Raw genomic sequence first — 22,790 nt, 5'->3', positions numbered from 1 at the left:
TAAGGGCAAGGGTGTAAAAGCTGTGAGGAGGAAGCCGGGCGCTGGTGGCTCACGCCTGTAATCCTAGCTACTCAGGAGGCTGAGATCTGAGGATCGCGGTTCAAAGCCAGCCCGGGCAGGAGAGACCGTGAGACTCCTATCTCCAATAAACCACCAGAAACCCGGAAGTGGCACTATAGCTCAAGTGGTAGAGCGTTCGCCTTGAGCTGAAGAGCTGAGGGACAGCGCCCAGGCCCAGAGTTCAAGCCCCACGACTGACAAAAAAAAAAAAAAAAGCTGTGAGGAGGAACCCACAGACCTGAGAGTTCCTTCTCTGAGAGGAAGAACAGCAGCAAACTGCTGACAAAGAAACATAATCTTGTTGGGATGCTTTACTCTGTGTGTGTGTGTGTGTGTAAGTGTGTGTGTGTGTGTTTTCTGATAAGAACTTCTGATCTAAGTGATATAGCAACAATGGAGGGAAGTTATAAAATAAATGAATACAAAATACTCCTCCCATTCTTGGGTGCTGACGGGATGTTTCAGGTTTAAGGAAGTCATATGACTTTTTCCTGACATCAAACATGCTCATTAAAAAAGGTGTGCCAAATGTCAATGACACACCCATCCCAGCAGTCAGCTGGGAAGGCTTCCCTCCTTTCATCCTGAACCACAGCAGCAGCGTCTCCCAAGTAAGACCCAACCCCAGAGGAGAGGAGAAAGACAAAATATGCAAAGGTTTCCCTATTTATCACCCAGTTGAGCCAATTAGAAACCTTGTTTAAATGAGCTTAATGATTTCCATGAACTTTAATCAAAACCAGTTTTCCAAGTGTACTTGTATGAGCATTTAATGTTTTTAAAATTCAGATTCAGAAACCCAAATTCAAACAGATTTTCTCTTCGGATTGTGCAAAAAGCATTGATATTAAGCAGTTCTAATCAAGATCTTTAGTAAAAGTATTTTAAGCTACAACTACTCAAATTTATGTGTGTGACTGAAGTGAAGCTCTAAAAATTAGGAGAAAACCATCACTAAACTGAAATTCAGCTTAAAGGATGTCATTCATCTTACTCTCTGGGCTATGTACGTACTTCAGAAAGGGAAATTCAGAGTATAATGGCAAAACAAAGGTTGTTTTTAAATACATGCATATAGCTATAAATATTAGGACAGTGTCGTAACAGTTACAAGGAGGTGCTAGCATTTAATATGCTAAATTAAAATAAAAAAACTTGTCAAATTATGCTCCTGGTGATCTCTTAAGCTTGCATGAACTAGGAGATATTCTCAATGCCAATAACGCTATAACCCAAAATGAAAAACATACTGATTTCAGCACTGAAACTATGAAAGCAAGTCTGTAAGCAGCCAGATTGCCAGTGATATCTTTCAGAACTACATGATATTCTGCCAGCTATGACATTATTGTATAAATTAGCATCTTTTAAATATAGTTACCAATTAAAGATATTCATACATACTACCCTTCTGATATTTTAGCACTGCATAATGGATTCTTTCTGTATAACAAAATAATAGCGTCAGGCTAAAATTCAAGCTTGATCTCAACTTCTAAGTCTGTGCTACATGCAGAAAGCACACTGAGGGACCAAGCTGTTACTCGGACTTGCTAAATTCTGACCTTAAAAAAAATCCATGAATTTTGGCAAAGATGAAATTAATGTTCAACATTAAACAAACTACTTACAACTTAATCATAAGCTTTTCTCAACAAAGCTATCATCAACATTCAATTGTGGTATAGTTTAAGAATACTGGGGACAAACTTTATTAACTTAAATAGAGACTTAAGTTGTAACCTTCAGTTTATTTAGAAAATTGCTCTATCTCTACTGCATATAAAACTCTTCCAATTCCCTTTTCTATAAATAATTCAGGGCTGGGAATATGACTTAGTGGTAGAGTGCTTGCTTAGCATGCATGAAGCCCTGGGTTCAAATCCTCAGTACCACATAAACAGAAAATGCCAGAAGTGGTGCTGTGTGTCAAATGTAGAGTGTTTGCCTTGAGCAAAAGCAGCTCAGGAACAGTAACCAGGCCGAGTGCAAGCCCCAAGACTGGCCAAAAATAAATAAATAAATAAATAAACAAACACATACACGTTACTGCCTAAATAAGTCCATAAATCTGATCCTATTTCTTTTGTAGGAACATGTGCCCAACATTTAATAAATATTTATCATAGAGTGCAGATACTCTAAGGAACAAAAAAGGAAGCCTCTCTTTACATTTCTACCACCTAGCTGAGAGCTTTTAACAGTGCATCTGATTTGGTACAAAATTTTGGTACAGACTCCTTACTTTCTCTTTAAAAGTACTTGGCATGCCTGCAGTACACTAATCTTTTTTTTGTTGTTGTTGGTTGTGGGGCTGGAACTCAGGGCCTGTGTGCTGTCGCTGAGCCTCTCTGTGCTCAAGGCTAGCACTCTACCACTTGAGCCACAGCATCACTTCCGGTTTTTGAGTGGTTAATTAGAGATAAGAGTCTTATAGGAACTTTTCTGCCTGGATTGGCTTAGAACCATGGTCCTTATATCTCTACTTCCTGAGTAGCTAGGATTACAGGTGTGAGCCACCAATACACTAATCTTAAAGTGTGATTTCCTCACATACCTGAAGTTTCCAACTGCTCAACAAAAAACCAACCTGGTTTACATGCATCTTTCCAACCTACATTACTATATTGATACTTGCCTCAATATTGGTAAAACTAAGCTTAGCTCAAATGCCATTTTATAAATGGTTTCCTTGCAGGTCAACTTTGACAGAAATAATTTCTTCCTATTCATAATGAGAGCAGCACGATGGCATTCTAAACAGCATGTATGACAATTATTTGCATCAACAGTTTCTACCTTGGCATTACGGAGAACCTTTCAGATTCAATCAACTGGGAACAACTGGGTGACCATGCAAAACACTGCCATGCCCCAATAGTTCTAAGAGTGACAGAAAGTAGTTTTGGTAATTTTCCTGGAATGACAGACACAAGGTAGTCTCAAACTCAGTCTATCCAAGGTCATCTTATCAAAACCATATTTCTATAAGTCCATCTCAATACTGACTTACAAGACTGAACTTGAGAGAAAGTGTACAGAAAACAGAACATGATTTGTCTTGAAAACACTAAAATTTGCTAAAGCAGTACAGTGAAATTTGAAATGTAAAACCTAGATATCAGCTGACAAGTTAATTGATTTTCCGAATTAACCACTCAGCTCTCTAAGGTCTACTCTACCTAGTGATTTCACATCATCTCCCCTCACAGCCTATATGGTAGGATCCCTGGTAGATAACTGTGCATTTCTATTCAGAACACGTACTCAATAAAATAATTGGCCTAACAAATTTGTTTTTAATATTTTAGTAAACTATACTAAACCCTCTTAGCACTTGTGTGAGATAATTCATCATCCAGAAGAAAATGTGCAAATACATTGCATTTGGATAGCTGCCAAATACTCTAGCCTATGTTTTTCTCACACAGCGCTTTGTTCCATGAAATAAAATTTGAAAATACCCCGAACAAAGTAGAAACCTTCAGGTGTAGATTTAAATATTTCAAATTTAATTTCTAATAGTTTTTACTTGGCCTTCTAAAAATTGACAACATGCTGGTTTTGTCCTTTCCTCCTGATCTTCAGATGTAATTACTCTTCACAGATGGTTGTGCAGCCTGGTAGAACTATATTGTACAGACAAGAATATATATGTGTGTGTATATATATTATATGTATATATATATGTGTGTTTGTGTGTGTGTCTATGTATTACAAACAGAAACAGACTACACAGACATCAGCATGCACTGCTGCCCCCAGTTCATGTTAAATTATTCTGAAACTACATTCTAAAAAAAAGTTACACTGCTACTAAGAACTCAAAAAAACAAGCCAGGAGCCAGTACCTCATGCCTAGTGAGATTGTTATCTACTAAAATCACTATAAAGCCCAAGTGGATCTGTAGCTCAAGTGGCAGTGCTAGCTGTGAGCAAAAAGCCCAGGAACAGCACCCAGGCCCTGAGTTCAAACTTCTTAAAAACATATCTCCTCATTGTCTAATCTGATGGATGATAGTAAATATAAGTAAGATAAACCTGTAAGTACTGATAAGTCCACAAAATGTTAGCTAATGTGAAACCATCAACAAATGTTACTTCTGCAAATAAAATTTATGCATATACAGCTGGGCATGGTAGCCCATGCTGGTAACCACAGCTATACAGAAGGTATAGTCGGAAGACTGCAGTCTAAGGCCAGCCCTGGACAAAAACCTAAGATTATATCTGAGAAACAACTAAAGCAACAACAAAACCACCCCCAAAAAAACACCAAGCACCAAAAACAAACCAACAAACAGCTGAAGTACCTGCCAAGAAAGCACAATAAAATAGTTTGTGCATGATTGTGTTTATATGTATGGAAAACAAACACAGATTTCACCTAATTTTCTAGGTTTCAACCTTAATATCATCACTTGAGCAAAGCCCTGTTTGCTTTATTTAAAATAACTTGCACTTTACCCCCAATAGTTCTTTATCAAGCAATTTTTCATTTCCTCTAAGTAGCTGTAAGAGTTGTATTATTTTCTTTACACTTTATTTGCTTGTCTGTCCACAGTAATAAAATATAAGCTCTATTAAGGCAGAGCAACTTCTGATTGCTGGCTGAGTTCAACCCCAACACAGCATAATAAAGCCACAAGTTTACAGAATTCTGTTCCATCTATGGTTACTGAATGAATAAATACATAGACAAAATGGGTTAACACTGACAGAGGAAGAATTAAAAAGTTTACTTTTCTATCACTCAGTTATGCATTCTTAATTTGGACAATGAACATGTGTTATGTTTATTTGAAAATATTTTAGTGCAAATATAGTTTTTGCCAGACCATATCAGATGCCTTGCAATCTGGTCACAAAAGATAATTTTGCTTTGCAAATTTAAGTAGTTTACATGAACATTAAGTGAATTTTTGTTGCATACTTTTAAAAAAATTCCTCGTGTTTACTTCATGAAGTTAATCTTTTTATTATATTTTTTTTTGTCAGACTTGGAGCTTGAACCCAGGGCCTGAGTTCTGCTCCTGGGCAATTTTTGCTCAAGTCCAGTGCTCCACCACTTTGAGCCATATTACCACTTCTGGTTTTCTGGTGGTTAGTTGGACTTTCTTGCCCTAGCTGACTTGGAACTGTGATCCTCAAATCTCAGTCTCCTGAGTAGCTAGGATTACAGGCACGAGCCACCAGTGCCCTGCTGACTACTGAATTCCTTTGAGTGCTTTGTCTGTGTGTTCTTTCAAATTACTATTACCTAAAAGGGTACTTACCATTATTCTTTTTATCCCTCAGAAGTGTCCTGTGCACAAACTGTTTATACTTTAGAGATAGGGAAAGTGATGTTCAGAGGGGTTTTTAGCTATTCACAGTGGGAACAAGACATGAATAAACACAATCCAGCAGGAATTCCAGCAAGTGAATGCAAGCCAGCACCAAAGCTGTTTCATTATACGCGCTACATACGGCCTTGTTAACTGGAAACTCTCCAATCTATCCACCATTAACAGAGCTATTTCAGTATCTTAGAAAAAGTGTACTAAAATACAGTTGGTATTTCTAAAAAAACTTCATTTAATGGAGTGTTTAGAGTGATAAGGAATCTGACAGATCATGTGATTCCTTCATTTTGCAGAAAATTTAAAAAACAAAAAAACAAAACTCCAAAAACAAAAAAACAAGCTTTCAGGACCTGATCCAATCAGTAAGTTAACAGCAGAATACTGACATTGCTTTGTTTTGGGCAGCTCAGGCATTTGAACTCAGGGTCTCTTGCTTACTAGGTGGGAGCTCTATAACTTGAGCCATATTCTAAGCCCTCAGATACTTTTTCAATCTTGGGCATTCCTAGATGTGGAATTCATGATTAGGAAGTCAAATTGTATGAGTTATCTTGAGAACAATGTTTCCTAAAGTTACAGTCATAAAAAAGCAAAGTAACTGATTTGAATTTATATTTTGATTAACACCAACTACTGCATATTTTAATGCTTCAGATTTAAAATATTCCATTAATGACTAACAATTCCCTGGTCCCAAGCCAAACTTGTAGTGGTGCCAGATCATTAGTCACTCATTCTAGAACTTCTGTTATGCACTATAACCTCAGATACTATATGGAATTTTTGACAAATTTTTCTGTCAAAAAGAAAAAAGTGATGTTCAATATGAATCCTTATCTGTTTTGGACACAATATCCTAGAAGTCATTAATGGGCGGGGAAACTGTGAATTTCCTTTACTGAAAACAAGTCCATGCTACTCCCTTTTCATCAACCCTTCTTTCCTTGCTGAAACTAGATAAAACTGCCATTGATCAGAGTTGGTATCAAATGACATACATAAAATAGCATATTACTGTTTTTACATTCCAACCTTACATAATAATTTTTTTTTTTTTTGTCGGTCATGGGGCTTGAACTCTGGGCCTGGGCGCTGTCCCTCAGCTCTTCAGCTCAAGGCCAGCGCTGTACTACTTGAGCCATAGTGCCACTTCCAGCTTTTTCTGCTTATGTGGTGCTGCGGAATCGAACCCAGGGCCTCATGCATGAGAGGCAACCACTCTACCACTGAGCCACCTTCCCAAGCCCCTGAATCTATTTTTAACTTCCACTAACAATAAAAAGTTAATGGTTCAAAAAAAAAATCACAGCTATTTTCTTTTAAGCTTTACTACTTTTAACATACTGTAGCAATAATTTCTTTTTCATTTGTTTTGTTTTTCTATGTGGCCTATGCTGGCCTAGAATAATTCACTATATAGCTCAGGCTAGCTAACATCACTTGCCTGTATTATTGTCACATTCTTAAATAATTTAAAGTAACTCTTGCAACATCTTCCTTTTAACTTAATCTTTAATTTAGCTAAGGTACATTCCTAAGTAACCAATTTTTTCCTCTGTATTTTCTTTTATATTTAGTAGAAGAGCGTTAGCCTTGAGCAAAAAGGAGCTTACATACAGTGCCCAAACCCAGAGTTCAAGCCCCAGGACGGGCAAAAAAAAGAATGGATTCTGGAAAAAAAATCATTTGGGTAGGGCTCTTATATTGTTTACTTGTATTGTTTACTTTTACTGTTTACTTTTTCTTGTTGTCCATTTCTTTCCAACATCATCTGGAAAATGTGTCTAGGTAATTCTAAGTGACAAAGATGCTATTTCTTTTCTCTTAGTTATTCCACGTACTGGGCATTCCAAATAAACAATCATGAGGTCTCCTGGTGCCACAGTGCCACATGGCTAAGCTGCCTTCCTCTTACTGTCTCAGCCTCTTACCATGTTCAAGGATTATGAGCTGGGCTCCAGCCTGCGCATTTCCAACATCATTCTCAGCAATGCACTGATAAAACCCTTCGTCTGATTTCACCAGACCCAAAACTTGAAGATTATGTTCCTTCTAAGGAAGAAAAACATATACAAAATGTTATCATTTAAAATGGTTGACAAATAGGAGTTAAAAATCTCAAGGGTATGTTCTTTTGTGGGAGGAAAGGCAAGTCATTTTATGATTCAATTGTTGAATCCTATCTACCTATATACCTGTTATCTCAATTTTTTATTAGAGTACTGGCCAGGCACTTAAGTGCCTGTTCTAGTCACCTAAGTGACTAGAATAATACCATCACAAACGAGGAAAAGGCACAGCCTCCCTGTTTTAACCTTATACTTTTATTGGAAAAATATCTGGCAAGCACTATAAAGCCTGGATTTGTAAACACAGGCATTATTTTCCTAACATTATTTATAACATCAATGGTTTTAACGGATTAAACCACAATAAGTCAGGGTACACACCTGATTTTTCAAAACAAAAAACAAAGTACTACATGAATGCCAACTATTATTATTGGTGAAATAAGTTTAAAAAATGTTAAAGAAGTATGCAAGTTTGACAAAAAAAATAACAGGTTGTTTTTTAATATTAAGTATTTATGAATTAGGTGGGTTGTTTTGTAGCAATGCTGGGGCCTGAACTTAGGGCCTCACAATTACTAGGCTTTACCACGTCCAGTGGCGGCCATGCTTCAGCTCTTTTTCCTTTAGTTATTTTTAAAATGGGAACTTGTCTTTATGCTTGAGCAAGCCTAGACTGTAATCCTATTTATGCTTCTGGTACAGTTGGGATGAAAGGTGTGAACCACCACATCCAGCTTTTATTGGTTGAGATGGGGTAACACCAAGTCTCTGCCCAGGCTGGTCTCGCACTGCAATTCTGATCTCTGCTGCCTCCTGAACAGCTAGAATTATAGGCCTGAGCCACTGCACTCAGCATGAATTTTAGTAACATGATATTATGCATTTCAAAATAGAAAATAGGAATGTATTACTTCTATGGCAAATTTGTAAAGAGATTAAGTCTTTAACAATCATAATTACATCTAACCTTCATGAGGATCATATTCAGACCTTAAAGTATATCATCAAGACTTGCTATTAAAGATCAGATAATTCTATTTACGAGGGTGCTAGATTATGATAATATTAGATAAAAGGTATTGTGACTGAGAAGTCTTAGATATATTTAACAATTTTTTTGCATTTCCTTTTTCTGTTGTATGTGAGAGAGACAGGGTCTTGCTACATAGCCTAGGCTGACCCTGAACTCACTAATTTCCTGCCACACATTCCTGGGTGCTGAAATAGTAGGGATGTGACAGCATATCTCATTTTTTACTGTGACACATAAAAACATACAAATTATACACATTAATGAGGCAGGACATAGTAATGAATTTACTGTTTTTGTTTATTTATTGTTATGGCTCTCTGATACTGGGTAACCTTATTTTGAAGAGTCTAGAAATTAGAATCTGACTTGTATGCTGTATAATTGGTATGTTTTTCAAAAAGATCACCTTTCCACATTTTAAGGGAAAGCTTTCTGCTCCATGAACAGAGAGCTACATAGACAATTGGGATTGCTCATATACATGATCACACTACTTCCAGGAAATGGTGCCACCTGCGTTTAAGAGTACCAGATAGCTGGTAGACTCAGCACAGTTCAGCCACCGATCTGCCATGTGACCAAGCATTACTACCAAAACATTTCTGGGCTGAGCTTTCTCATCAGTCAATAAAGAAATTACACTGTAGAGATTTTTCTACTTTTCATATATGGTGCTTAAGTTGGTATTTACAGAATAAAGCTTTTGGTGATTATAATTTTAAAAAAATTCATTGAAGGCTTCAAAAATAAATGCATTTCACCACTGGTGGCTCATGCCTGTAATCCTACTCAGGAGGCTGAGATCTGAAGATTGAGGTTCAAAGTGAGCCCAGGTAGGAAAGTCCATGAGATTCTTATCTCCAATAAACCACCAGAAAACTGGAAGTGGAACTGTAGCTCAAGTGGCAGAGCACTTGCCTTGAGCTGAAGAGCTGAGGAACAGCGCCCAGGCCTAGAGTTCAAGCCCCATGACCAACAATAAAGAAATTAAATAAATAAATAAATTCATTTCTTTGAAAGATACTTACTACAATTTTGAAGTAATCACTTGGGATGACCATGTCCCCATTCTTGACCCATTTCACAGTTGGAGTTGGCTTCCCAGTTACTTCACACTCAAATATAATATCCATGGACTCATGAGCATATATATTAGCAGGTTGTTTTAGAAATTCAGGTTGGGCTTTAAAATAGAAAGAAAATTAAGACAGTGAAAGTCAAGATAGGTAGCTATTCATACATGAACCAATTTTTTTAAGTCATAGAATTGAGATACAGAAGTTAAGAAGATGCAGTTAAAACAAAGTTTTGCTGCGAACCAGTTGCTCACATCTATCATCTTAGCTACTCAAGAGGCTAAGAGGTAAGAATCCTGCTTCAGAGCCTGCTTAGGCAGACAAATCTGAGACTCTTACTTGCAATTAACCAGCAAAAGGCAAGAGAAGTGGAGGTATGACTCAAGTCAGAGTGTCAGCCTTTAGCAAAAAAAAGCTGAGTAAGTGTAAGAAGCCTAGAGTTCAAGCTCCAGTACTCCAGTTTTGAATTTAATTGGAAATACTAGTAGAAAATCATGATAAAGTTTATATTTAAAAAGCAAATAATTGCTGACTTTGTCCACAATAAGCGCCTTCAAACAGTAACCAGAAAATACTGAAGACCAATAGTAGGGTCATGTCAAGCAAGACTTGGGAGACTCTATCAGTCCCAGACTTCCTCTACTGCTCAAAGATAGGACAGTTCTACAATCATCATAATGATAACTTCAGTGAACTGAAACAAACCAAATGTATTTTAAAAGAAAATGCTTTAAAAAGAAAAGAACCACAATGGGCATCTTAGGAGAAGCTTCTCAATTAGCACCCCATTCTGAAAACTCAAAGGGAGAGTCAAGCATTTATCCTGCTCTTGAGTAAGAACAGCACTTTATTTAGACTAGCCAGATAACTGAGGGGTTATCCTAACAATTAATTGGGAAAGAGAATAACAGATTAGGAACACTATTACTTTGCAATTACTATGGGCAATGATTATCAAAGGCTATTCCCTCACAAAAAGAGCGTCAGTCACTTATGAACCTCCTGATAGAAGCACCTGGATCTGATTATGAAGGTAGCATGAAAACTGAGCTGACTGCATTGCATATATTGAAAATTGTACGTGGCAACGCAGTTAGCAAGAGACAATGCAGGAGACCAGACAGGGTAAAGGGCGTGGTTCCTAACAAACTGCAAACAATCATAAAAGATAAAGGAGAAGCCTGAGGAGTAAAAGAAAATTAAGAAATAAACGGAAGTAGTGTGTATGTTTGTAATGTTAGCTTTTAGGAGGCTGAGACAGGAGGATTTCAAGTTTGAGGCTAACGTGGTAGCAAGACCTTGTCTTAAACAAAAAAGAAACAAAATTATTTGTGAAGATACCTTGGTTATCCAATTCAAAAGTAAAAAATTAAAACATAAGCTAATTAGTGGATACTGACTGAAGGAGTAATTGATATTAGGAAATTTTTACAAATATCAATATGATGGTATCACAGTTATGTTTAGAGGTAGTTAAATATCATTATGTATGTGTGTGTGTATATATATATATACATATATATGAAAAAATATCATTCTTGGATTCTTGAACTTTGCTTTCAAAATAATCTATGTGGGGTTGGGATGAGATGGATTAGGGTACAGATAAATCAATATTGATACTGAATTGATAATTGGTGAAGCTACTTCAATTACATGGGGAATGTCATTCTTTTCTATTAAATGTTTTAGGAAAGGATATACATTTTGTAGTTTACTGCATGGCTTCAAATCCTAGTCACTGACAAAGCTGCATCACCCTCTGGTGCTATGTTGCCTCTTGGACACTAGCAGGCTTGTGTGAAAAGTGGAACTGCTGTAACAATACTAGATAGTAGGACTCCTATGGGATCTAAGCAGTAGCAAGTGGAAACATTCCTAGATTAAAAACTTAAATCAGAAAGTTACAGAGTTGAAAGATCTTAGTGTACTTACAAGTAAGTTGAGTTCCTATTTTAGGACAGGAGCTAATTGAAACCTTGGTTTTACAAAACTAGTATTCACAAATAAAACTCCCTGGAAGGGCACAGGACTTAACAAAAAAAATTTCAAACCAGTTACTCTTATTGGACTACTGAAGTTGACATTTAGAAAAACATAAACATCACTAGGCACTGGTGGCTCACCCCTGTAATCCAAGCTACTTGGGAGGCTGAGGTCTGAGGATCATGGCTCAAAGCCAGCCCAGGCAGGAAAGTCTGTGAGACTCTTATCTCCAATTAATCAATAGAAAACTGAAAATGGCCTGTGGCTCAGAGCAGTCCAGCACTAGCCTTGAGCAAAAGACTCAGGGACAGTGCACAGGCCCTGAGTTCAGACCTCAAGACCAAAAAAATAAATAAATGTGTTACTTCTAAAAGACAAGACTGTTTGAAAGAGACATGGAAAGGAAATATAAGTGAATATTCTGGTAGTATGGGAGCAGGGAAAGTATAAAAGTAATTTATGTCATTTCTTTCCTATGAAAAATCCCTGTTCTCAATGACACTACCATATTTACTCATTTGCTTCATCTTACACCTCCTTGGTCTCAGAATAAAATTTCCAATGACAATATAACAGGAAAAAAACTGAAGATCCCTGCTGTTCCTTTGTCCTTAGAGGATATCCTATTAGGTGTAAGCAGTGCAATTACTACTCCAAACTTCAATCTGAATTGGAATTTCTATGTGGCTCGACAAGCAACTATATATGCGTTTAGGACCACTTATTTTACTTTCTACTTTAAGAAGTTATTTGGTTAAAAAGATGTGAAGCTCAGCAAGAGAGTGCCTGCCTAGCAAACTCTAGGTCCTAAATTAAAACCCAAGTACTGCCAAAAAAAAAAAGTTGAAGTTTAAATCTACAATAGCAAGGTATATTCAAACAAGTCTAGCTTTCAACCCTGTATCTTGTCTTCTTCCTTTTCCACTATAACAATTTTTTTAAATTGTTATGATTTATCCTTCTACTTTTTTTTGGTCAGTTGTGGGGCTTGAACTCTGGGCCTCAGCGCAGTCCCTGAACTCTTCAGCTCAAGGCTAGTGCTCTACCACTTAAGCCACGGCACCACTTCTGGTTTTCTGGTAGTTTATTGGCGGTAAGAGTTTCACGGACTTTCCTGCCTGGTCTGGCTTTGAACAGCAATCCTCAGATCTCAGCCTCCCGAGTAGCTAGGATTACAGGCAAGAGCCAATGGCACTTGGCCCACCCTTCCACTTTTAAAATTATGAACAACCTCCTCCCTCTACCCCAACTTGTCCCCATCTTTCTTCCTTGGGTGATTTTTCCCCCTCCTTTCAAAGCCTGTATTTCTAACTGTAACAGTTCTAACTGGAATATTCTTTAACCCCCTAGGACTAAAGTTCCTCTCCCTGAGGCAGAGTAAAGTAACTCTAGAAAACAAACAATGGGAAGGGGTGTCCTTGGGTTTGAACTCAGGGCCTGGTTGGTGTCCCTGAGATTTTTTTGTTCAAGGCTAATGATCTACCACTTGAGCAACAGCTCTACTTCTGGATTTTTGGATAATTAGAGATGAAAGTCCCACAGACTTTCCTGTCTGGGTTCCTAAGATCTCAGCCTTCTGAGTAGCTAGGATTATAGGCATGAGCCACTGGGTGCTAGTGGGTGCTAGCACCCAGCTACAGTCCTCTTTTTTAAAAAAAATCAAATTACTATAATTTTACTATACACTTTTAGTAAACAGACTTCCAAAGACTATTAGAAAAAAAATCATAAACAATGTTCAATTCAGCATTTACTTTTCCTTTTCATGAATTGTAAAACATGCCCTTAAAATGTTCTATAGATTTTAACTACTTTGTAGATGGTATTCACACCAATTAAATGCAATGTAAGAACAGATGTTTTTGGTTGGGAAGTTAAATTGATAACTATAGAATAAATGAGCCAATTACCATAAGAAAATAAGTGTTGTAATGGAAGATTATGCATTTCATTACCAAAGAGATAATTAAGCTTCAAATTCTCCTTGATAGTTCCCTACCCCTTCTAATGCCATCATTATTACAAGAATAATTTTAATTGCTAAATATACAAGTAGGATTTAGAGGTAAAGCATATTATATGTGCAAAATTATTTTACTAGAAAATCACTTAATACTAGCACTGCTATATAAAGCTGGAAATTGTCATTCAATTCAAACAGGAAATAATATGGGGCCAACACCAATGCTCAAGGTTATGCTATTGTTTGGAAGATAATTTTGGAAATTTCCATTGTTTAAATCTTTAAATTCTTAAGCAGTCAAATCCTCATTGAAATCTGTAGGTAGAAAAACAAAGCCAATTTTATCCATTTATATGACAAACTGCACACGAGATATTCTTCAAACTTCTTTTCTGTAATTAACAAACTGACACCAAGTTCTTAAAAAAAATTTAACAAAAACCCTCAAGCACTGAAACAGGCTGAAATCCTTTCAGGATTTTGTTTAGCAGCCTAGTAGGTAGATATAGACAGGTACTGGTCCACTAACAAAGCATAGAGACTTTAAATCCTCCACTGTTTCTGGAGAAAGCTGGGAGCTCACTTCCACTGCTGTATGGCAAGATTGTATCAGCATACCATATTCCCTCTGTAAGCACAGTGGTAACCTCTTAATGTAAGGTTTTATAAAAACCACAGATCCAGTTGGGTGCAATGGCTTACAACTGTAACACTAGCTACTTGGGGGTAGATAGGGGTTGAGTGGGGAGAACAGACTAAGTTCAGAAAGATTGCAGTTGGAGGCCAGCCCTGGCTAAAAGTTCACAAGACCCCATCTCAACCAATAAAAAATGCTGGGTATGGTGGCACACACGCCTGTCATCTCATTTATGCAATGAATATAATTAAAAGATCAATGTCCAGACCCGATTGGAAAAATAAAGCAAAAAAAAAAAAAAGGATGGAGTTGTGGCTCAAGTGCCTGCCTACAAGTACAAGGCCTGAAGTACAAATCCCAGTACCAATAAAACAAAACTACCACAGATCCACTTACTGTACCAAGATACCTGCTTATTTGTTCCACAAAGTGTCCACCATACTAGGGTAACAAAATCACAACAGAGACAGTTTTTGTATTGTTTTTGCTCAATGTGAAAACAGCACACAGATAGCACCTTCAGGTAAGTGAATGGCTCTTCTATTCTGCAACACCTTCATGATCAGAAATCCTTCATCTAGTAATCTACATAAATGGAGATTCTAACCTCACATATTTCATTTTATCTCACATAGATATTCCTGGTCTTTCGTAGGAAAAAAGAAAAAAGAAGAGAGAAAGAGTCAGATAGACATTAATGACAAAGGGAGAAAGCTTCACAGGAAGGTTAGGTAAACTTATCCTGAAGATGTAACAGAAAATTGTGGTTGAAGGTGGGGAGAGAGTGAACATTCCTAGCAAATAGCTGTGTGTTCAAACAATGACTGGTTGCTGGGTGCTGGCACCTCACATCTGTAATCCTGGCTGCTCAGGAAGCTGAGATCTGAGGATTGCAGTTCAAAGGCAGGAAAGTCCGTAAAACTCTCCAAAAAACTACCTCCCAAAAAGCCCAGAGTGGAGCTATGGCTCAAATGTTGGACTGCTAGCCGTGAGCAAAAGAAGTTCAGGGACAGCACTCAGGCCCTGAGTTCAAGCTCTGGGACTAGTACAAACACATACATAAGCACGCATGCACACTTACATAGAATGACATGGTGCTGTTGCTGCTAACCACTAATAACAGAACATAAATGAAAAGGGGATCTGCTGAGGAGGGAGTCGATAGGAGGAGGAGAAAAGGAAAAGGTACTGAGGGTAAAGATAAAGTACTCTGTGTATATGTGTATGTATATATGCATATATGAGGAAACCTCTTATATTATTAATGTATGCTAATTCAAAATTTTATTTATTTTTTTTGGTCAGTCATGCGGCCTGAAATCTGGGCCTGGGCTCTGTCCCTCAGCTCTTCAGCTCAAGGCTAGCGCTCTACCACTTGAGCCACAGCGCCACTTTCGACTTTTTCTGCTTATGTGGTGCTAAGGAATCGAACGCAGGGCCTCATGCATGCAAGGCAAGCACTCTACCACTGAGCCACCTTTCCAGCCCTTGAAATATTTTTAAAAGAAAAAATAACAACCTATGTTTTGGTGGTGACACCATATGCATCTCAGGCTAGATGGAGTTTAATGCTTCCAAGAACTTATTTTAGTAGTAAAAGATACTGACATGCAGGTTAACTAACCTGGCCCAGCTCATGGAGCTGAGTGAGAAAGCCAAAACTGGCCTCCCAGCACACTGGGTGGAGAACTCACAATCACTCCTTTCTAGCACACAATTTTTTTTTAAATCATTAACAATGGATGGGTCTAGGGTCTCATTTGCTATGAGGCATTTGCTTTCTGTACTGCACCCAAGGGAGCTAAGAGTCCAGCAGATGATAACATTCGGTTGTGCATACTGCACATGAGTGTTGTTTAGGAAAGGGACTTGGAGAAGGAGAGAGGCCAAGACCTTCAAGAGGTGAGAGGTAAGCACAGGACAGAATATAACAGAATAACAGAAAGGAGAATGGTATCAGGCAGTGCTTCAAGAGAGAAGGTAGTGTTTACAACTGTAGTTGTAGGCATTGTCAAGACACCAAGAGAGATGGAAGTATTAAATCTCTAGTTGTATTAGTTATAGGTACTGACAATGTCAAAGACAGTGGCCAATGAAGAGTTTGTCAATTGATTCCATTAAAAACTCACATGGAAATTTTCCTTTTGGGAGACAAGTCAGGGAAATTTGTATTATATACTATCACAACTGTTTTAAGAGAAAAGGAAAATTCCTGCTTTAAAAGCAGCTTATGACCCATGTTAACTGTTATCAACAATCTGAGATGACAGGAAATACACCATTGGCTAACTCACGTCACAGCATGTGTACAAATCCCAGTAGTTAATGATAGTAAGTCTGAAATATTTAACAGATGAAGAATGAACTTATAACCTTTTCTGCATTCACATTCATTATGGTATTTCCTAGAGCTATAATTTCTTTAAAAATAACAAAAGTCAGATGTACTACTGAATGTTTAGATACCTGTGGATATATTTATAAACACAATGTGTATATATACATATCTGTGTGCATATATTTTCTCCAATTATTTCCAATAATTTCTTATAAAGCACTTTCTCCATCATAGAAAAATAATAAAACCAACACTATCAGGTATGGGACAAGGTTCAAAACAAAAATTTTCCAAATATGTTCTGCACATAATGGCTTGTCTATAAACCATAAAAAAGAGGTGACCTCACATAGGCTGGACCATCTGAACTGTAAATACTATCTAGATTCAGAAATGATATTAATATACCTGAAGCCTAGATGTGTAACACTCAAGTCATTACTTTTCCTGGGTTTGAACTTTAATAAATTTTATTATACTGTTTTACTTTTATATCTGGCTTCTGTTGAATGTCATAGTGTATCAGTTTTCATTGCTCAGAACATGCCATTGTATGGCAGAACTACTATTCCATTCCATGCTCAAGCTGGTTGAATACCATAATTCAGCCTACATTTCTATATATCTGAGCTGTGTTAGATTTCTCTAGAACAAAAGGGAAAGGTCCTAAGGACAAGTCTTTGAAGCAAAGATCAAAACAGATAAGTCATAGGAGAGAGAGAAAATATCTTTCTCCTGGTATCCCTCCATTTGGAGGAAAGGTGGAAGGATGGAGATAATGAGGAGGCTGTGAGTAAATGCCATCTTTCTCAGAGGACCTGTAAAGGTAATGGGGAATGTATAAGGAAAAGGGAAGGACAACTATGCTTGCAGTGATGGTCAGCAATAAACACAAAATCATCAAACCAAATCATATCCTGCACCCCTTCCTGGGTGATCTACTAACCCAAAAAAGAAACATGAATGCTGACAGACAAGGTTCTGGGTCAGAGAACAGATGTCTTTGTGAAAAGGCATCGTGAGATAAGAACAGTGAACAGAAACTTCCAGATGGCCCAGATCACACCCTCTGCCCACATACTATTACAATTGCTGTTGCTGCTACTCAAAACATCAATAACTAACACTGAGCTTATGTGCTATTCTGGGTCTTCCATAAGGACTAGCTATTGATCCTCAAAACAATTCCAATAAAGTGAGTAATTTTATTGTCTCCATTTTACAGATATGGAAAATGAGATTCACAAAGGTTCAGTAAGTTTCCTACAGTCATGTATTTAGATGGTGTAAGACCAGAATTTGAGCCCAGGCAGTTTGGTCTAAATGTTGGGGTTTTAACTGCTGTGTTATACGGTCTCTCCCATTACTTTTGAATAATTAGCAGACCCAGAGAGTACCTGGGACTTTTTGACTAGACAGTAAATTCTGACATACCTTGCACTGTAAGCTCTGCCTGTGCATCAATTGTCTCATTTCCATTGTCTGCAATGCAGAAATACGTTCCTGCATCATCCTCAGTGATATCACTGATTTCCAGGCTACCACCTGCCAGCAAGGCCAATCTTTCAGAGCTGTATTAAAAAAAAAAACAACAAAAAACAAAAAAACAAAACATTTCATCACAAAGAAATTTTCTACATGAAAATAGAGAAAATAGTCAAACACCATTATTTATGATGTGGCTACAAATGGACTGAGAAAAACATAAAATTATTGTAGTGTGAATTTGCTTTGCTCATATTTTACATGTATAAATATCATGAGGACAAATCAAATGTCAAATGTTACAGCCACTGGCACTTGTAGTGATTCTCAACGGGTTGTCACTTTTTATGACCAATTCCAACTCAGCTTTCTCTGGCCAACTCTCTGGCAATTGTGTAATTTTTGAAATCTGGAATCCATCAAAGACTGTCTCCACCACAACTATGCTACACTAAAATTACTAACACCAAGAAAAAGTGAAGAGGGTAAAATGTCAGACCAGAACCAGTAAGTCAGGGGTGACAGTGCCAACTGAAAGGTTCCTATGGTGACTTGGCTAGAAATGAGAGGAAAAAAGCAAGGGAAGGAAGAGAGGACATTGCCAGAGAACAGCTCCCTGGGTGTGGTGCTAGGTACAAATCAGCTATAAACAAGGATGGTGAATACCAAACCAACTCTATGGAGTGATGTGTCTATGAAAAAATCAAAACAAAACAACTAAAAGAATCCAGTAACATCATGGAAGCAATCACAAATTAATATTCTAATCAAATTTTTGTAAAGTGAACAAGGTTAATTTGGAAAATTACACAGTAAATCCAGTATTACAAGTGTACCTGACATAAATTAATAAGAGATGTCCAGGCCAGCTAGACCCTATCTCTAATAATAACCAGAGAAAAAAGGGCTAGAGACACAGCTCAAGAAGTAGAGTACATGGGCTGGGAAGGTAGCTCAGTGGTAGAGCGCTTGCCTTGCATGCTCAAGGCCCTGGGTTCGATTCCTCAGCACCACGTAAGAAAAAAACCGGAAGTGGCGCTGTGGCTCAAGTGGTAGAGTGCTAGCCTTGAGCTGAAGAGCTGAGGGACAGCCCCCAGGCCCAGAGTTCAGGCCCCACGACCGGACCCCCCCCCAAAAAAAAAAGTAGAGTACAAAACAAAAAGAAAGAAGGGAGGGAGGGAGAGAAAGAAAACATGCTACCTATAGATAGGGACTCTTTTACTCCTTCCTTTGTCTTGTATTATTAAACTGGTTTAAAATTTTCAGCTACTGTAACAGTGGACTTGCTTAACTTGGTCCTTAATGTTAGATGGAGGTTTTTGTAGATATTCTGAAATTAAGTTATTTTTCTAAGTTTTTAACTTTTTACTTTTCTGTGTTACTTGGACTTGCTTGAACTCAGGGCCTGGGCACTGACCCTTAGCTTTTTCACTCAAGGCTGGCACTTGAGCCACAGTCTACCTAGGGATTAACTGGAATTAAGAATCTTAAGGGTTTTTCTGCTTGGGCTACCTTTGAACTAAGATCCTCAGATCTCAATCTCCAAATAAGAGAGTATTCTAATAAGCACGAGCCATTGCTGTCCAGCAGTTTATTTTTTTTATTGTTCAAATTCTCAATGTTGGGCTGGGAAGGTGGTTCAGTGGTAGAGTGCTTGCCTTGCCTGCATAAGGCCCTGGGTTTGATTCCTCAGCACCACATAAGCAAAAAAGCTGGAAACAGCACTGTGGCTCAAATGGTAGAGTGCTTGCCTTGAGCTGAAGAGCTGAGGGACAGTGCCCAGGCCCAGAGTTCAGGCCCGACGACCAACGAAAAACAAAAACAAAAACAAAACAGTCTCAATGTTGACCAATCTAATTGAGGTGAAACGGAATCTTAATGTTGTTTTGATTTAAACATTTCTAGATTTTAAGAAGTCATGAACACGTTAAATTTTGTCAAATGTTTTTCCTCCTCTGACTATTATTGTGTAAGGTATCTTTACTAACTTGCTAATTGGGGAGGACGGGGCTGTACACTGATTAATTATAACATACTTAAGTCTTTCATCTGTCCAATAAATTCTAGAATGGTACATAATTCTTCTACATATTGTTGAAATCTATTTGCTAATAAAGCTGAGTGTGAGGCCCTGAGTTCAAGCTATAACAAATGTTGTTAAGAGGCACATCTCATGGAAATGGAAAAGGAAAGAAAAAGAAAAGCAGTGAGAGTCCCATGTGTTCTCCACTGACAAGGGGATACATTCCAAGATCCCCTGGATGCCAATAATGCCTTCTTTCTTTGTTGGGATTTCTTTTTGTTTTTTATTTGTTTGGAGTGTGTTGCAAACGTCAATTGCTCACTGAGACAATTCATTAACTTGGTCAACTCAGTATTGGCATTTCTTGTCTTTTCTCAATTAAGTTGGGATTTTCCTGGTTCTTGGTATCATGAGTGATTTTCAACTGAAAAACCTATCTTATTTAGACTCTCTATTTTAGCTTTCTTCTGACACCACTGGTGTAGGCAGTGGATGGGGAAGCTGATTCATTACTGTCAGAGGGAGGCTGAGTCCAGGGCCCCATTCAGCTACCAATGACCAGTAAAGAAAATGCGGGATTCTCATTACTACTTAAGAGTTCAACATTCTAGCTCCCAGCAAGGCCTCCACTAATACCTCCTAGACTAGGACCCATAAAATTACTTATATTTTGTAATATACACATTATAATTATTTTTTAATGTGGCTACCACAAGACTTCAATTTCAAAAGGACACATGCATTATATTTTCACTGGCAGCACTGCTCTAGAAGAGTGGTCCTCAACTGCAGTTACTTTTAGAGATATTGTTGTTTTTGAACTTGGAATCTTTTGGCATCTATGAGAGGCCAGGGACTCCAGCAAACATCCGTGCAGCACAAGACAGATGTGATTTGGAAACAAAAACATACCTAACCATAGGACCAACCCAGCTGCCTAATAAGAACACACCTACAGAAGGTATTCATTAATTAAGAAAGAAATGAGGAGGAAGGGACACAGTCAGGTTGGCTGATATTTACTGAGAAGGTTTCTACAGAAGATTCAGAACTTACAAACATAGCTGATGCAGCCTAAAAGCAAAATGAGAGGATGAAGGCTGCATCTGCTTGCTGTTTGCATGTGAGAGTGAGAGCCAAAGCTCAGACCAGACAAGACCAGAAGCTCTTCCGAAAATTTAGAGACTCCAGAGCTGTACACTAAGTATATTGAAGCATCACAGAGAACAAATGGAGTATTATCTTAGTCTCTTGAATGCATGCTCTTTTTTCTTAAATTCTCATCATATGTAGCATATGACCATACTTCAAAGAGATGTGAACACTGTAATGTGCTTAAATAAAACTATCATTTTTTAATTAACCAATCATCCCAAGTAGTATTAGGTAAGTCTCAAATCAGGCTGGAAAGAGGTTTTAGCAGACAGCATTTACCTTTCTACATCAAGTGCTTCCTCATTTTTCATCCATCTAATAGCTGGAATAGGAAGTCCTGAAGCAACACAGGGCAACACTGCACTCTGACCAAGCACTCTGACTAAGGAAGATGGCTGCTTCAAAAATACCAAGTTTGGCGTTTCCTCGAGATCTAAAAGGAATTTAAATAAAACACAATGATTAAATAAAAGACCAAATTCTTTACCAATTTAGTCATAAGGAACAATTAATTCCTATTTAGTCTGTGTGCCTTTACAAACAAAATTAGCAAAAATCAACATAAGAAATTCCATTTCAATTAGCAAACATTTCTCAAATAATTTCTATATGTAAAACATTGTACCTGAGCTCTTTAGTGGTCTTAAAGTTATATAAGTTACAAAATGGCTAATAAGTATAAGAAGAAATTTTCAACATCTTTGGCCATAAAGACAATGAGAATCAAAATAACACAGATTCCATCTCAGCCCAGTCAGAATAGCAATTATCAAGAAAATAACAAACGCAAGTGAGGAGGGGGGGTTGGACGGATGCCAGCGATTGGTAGGAATGTAAATTAGTCCATCCACTATGGAAATCTGTACAAAGGCTCCTCACAGAACTACAATATGATCCTGCTCTACCACTCCTGAGCTTATATCTGAAAAAATTAAGCCATAATACAATCAAGATACTTGCACACCTATTATATGCAACAGCTAACCTACGGAATCAGCTCAGGTGCTGATTCCATAGTTTAGTGATAGATTAATTAGTATGTAGTTGTAAAAAAAATTATATGCAAAGCATACAATTATGTTGTTTGCGGGAAAATGGATGGAACTATAGATCATATCAGGTGAAATAAGCCAGACCAAGAAAGCCAAATATTGCGTGCTCTCTCATACATAAAATCTAGATCTTTCAAACTGAATGACAAAGACGGGCTCTGGTGACTCACACCTGTAATCGTAGCTATTTAGGAGGCTGAGACTTGAGGATCGCAGTTCAAAGCCAACCCAGGTAGGAAAGTCCGTTAGATTCTTATTTCCATTAACCACCACAGCGCCACTTCCAATTAATGGTGGTTAATGGAAATAAGAATCTAATGGACTTTCCTACCTAGTCTTGAGCAAAAGAGCTCAGGAACAGCACCGAGGCCGTAGTTCCAGCCCCACAACTGACACCCCCCCACACACACACTAAAAAAAAAAACCCTGAATAACAGAGTAATGAGTTTCATTTCTTTAACTTGTTTATTCAAATCTTTTGATTTTATAATGCTGCAAACATCTAGCTACCATTTAATACTTGTGAAGCTCTTCTTCAGATATTACACTTTTTTTTTTTTTTTTT

General features: G+C 37.7%; 1 protein-coding gene across 1 annotated transcript in view; it reads right to left on the bottom strand.

The window, feature by feature from the left end:
• The window catches only part of Neo1 (neogenin 1), a 100,085-nt gene that overhangs the window by 63,286 nt on the left and 14,009 nt on the right, over nucleotides 1-22,790 (bottom strand). The window contains exons 5-8 of the mRNA XM_013011918.1: nucleotides 21,453-21,606; nucleotides 17,945-18,081; nucleotides 9,539-9,693; nucleotides 7,337-7,457 (exon numbers count right to left, since the gene is read on the bottom strand). Of these exons, the coding sequence (XP_012867372.1) occupies nucleotides 7,337-7,457; nucleotides 9,539-9,693; nucleotides 17,945-18,081; nucleotides 21,453-21,606 (567 nt within the window). The remainder of the gene's footprint in view (nucleotides 1-7,336; nucleotides 7,458-9,538; nucleotides 9,694-17,944; nucleotides 18,082-21,452; nucleotides 21,607-22,790) is intronic.

This window comes from Dipodomys ordii, unplaced genomic scaffold (genome assembly GCF_000151885.1).
Source record: "Dipodomys ordii isolate 6190 unplaced genomic scaffold, Dord_2.0 Scaffold15, whole genome shotgun sequence".
Taxonomy (NCBI): Eukaryota; Metazoa; Chordata; class Mammalia; order Rodentia; family Heteromyidae; genus Dipodomys; species Dipodomys ordii.
The sequence above is the reverse complement of the archived record's forward strand: the minus strand, read 5'-3'. Positions and strand labels throughout refer to the sequence as shown.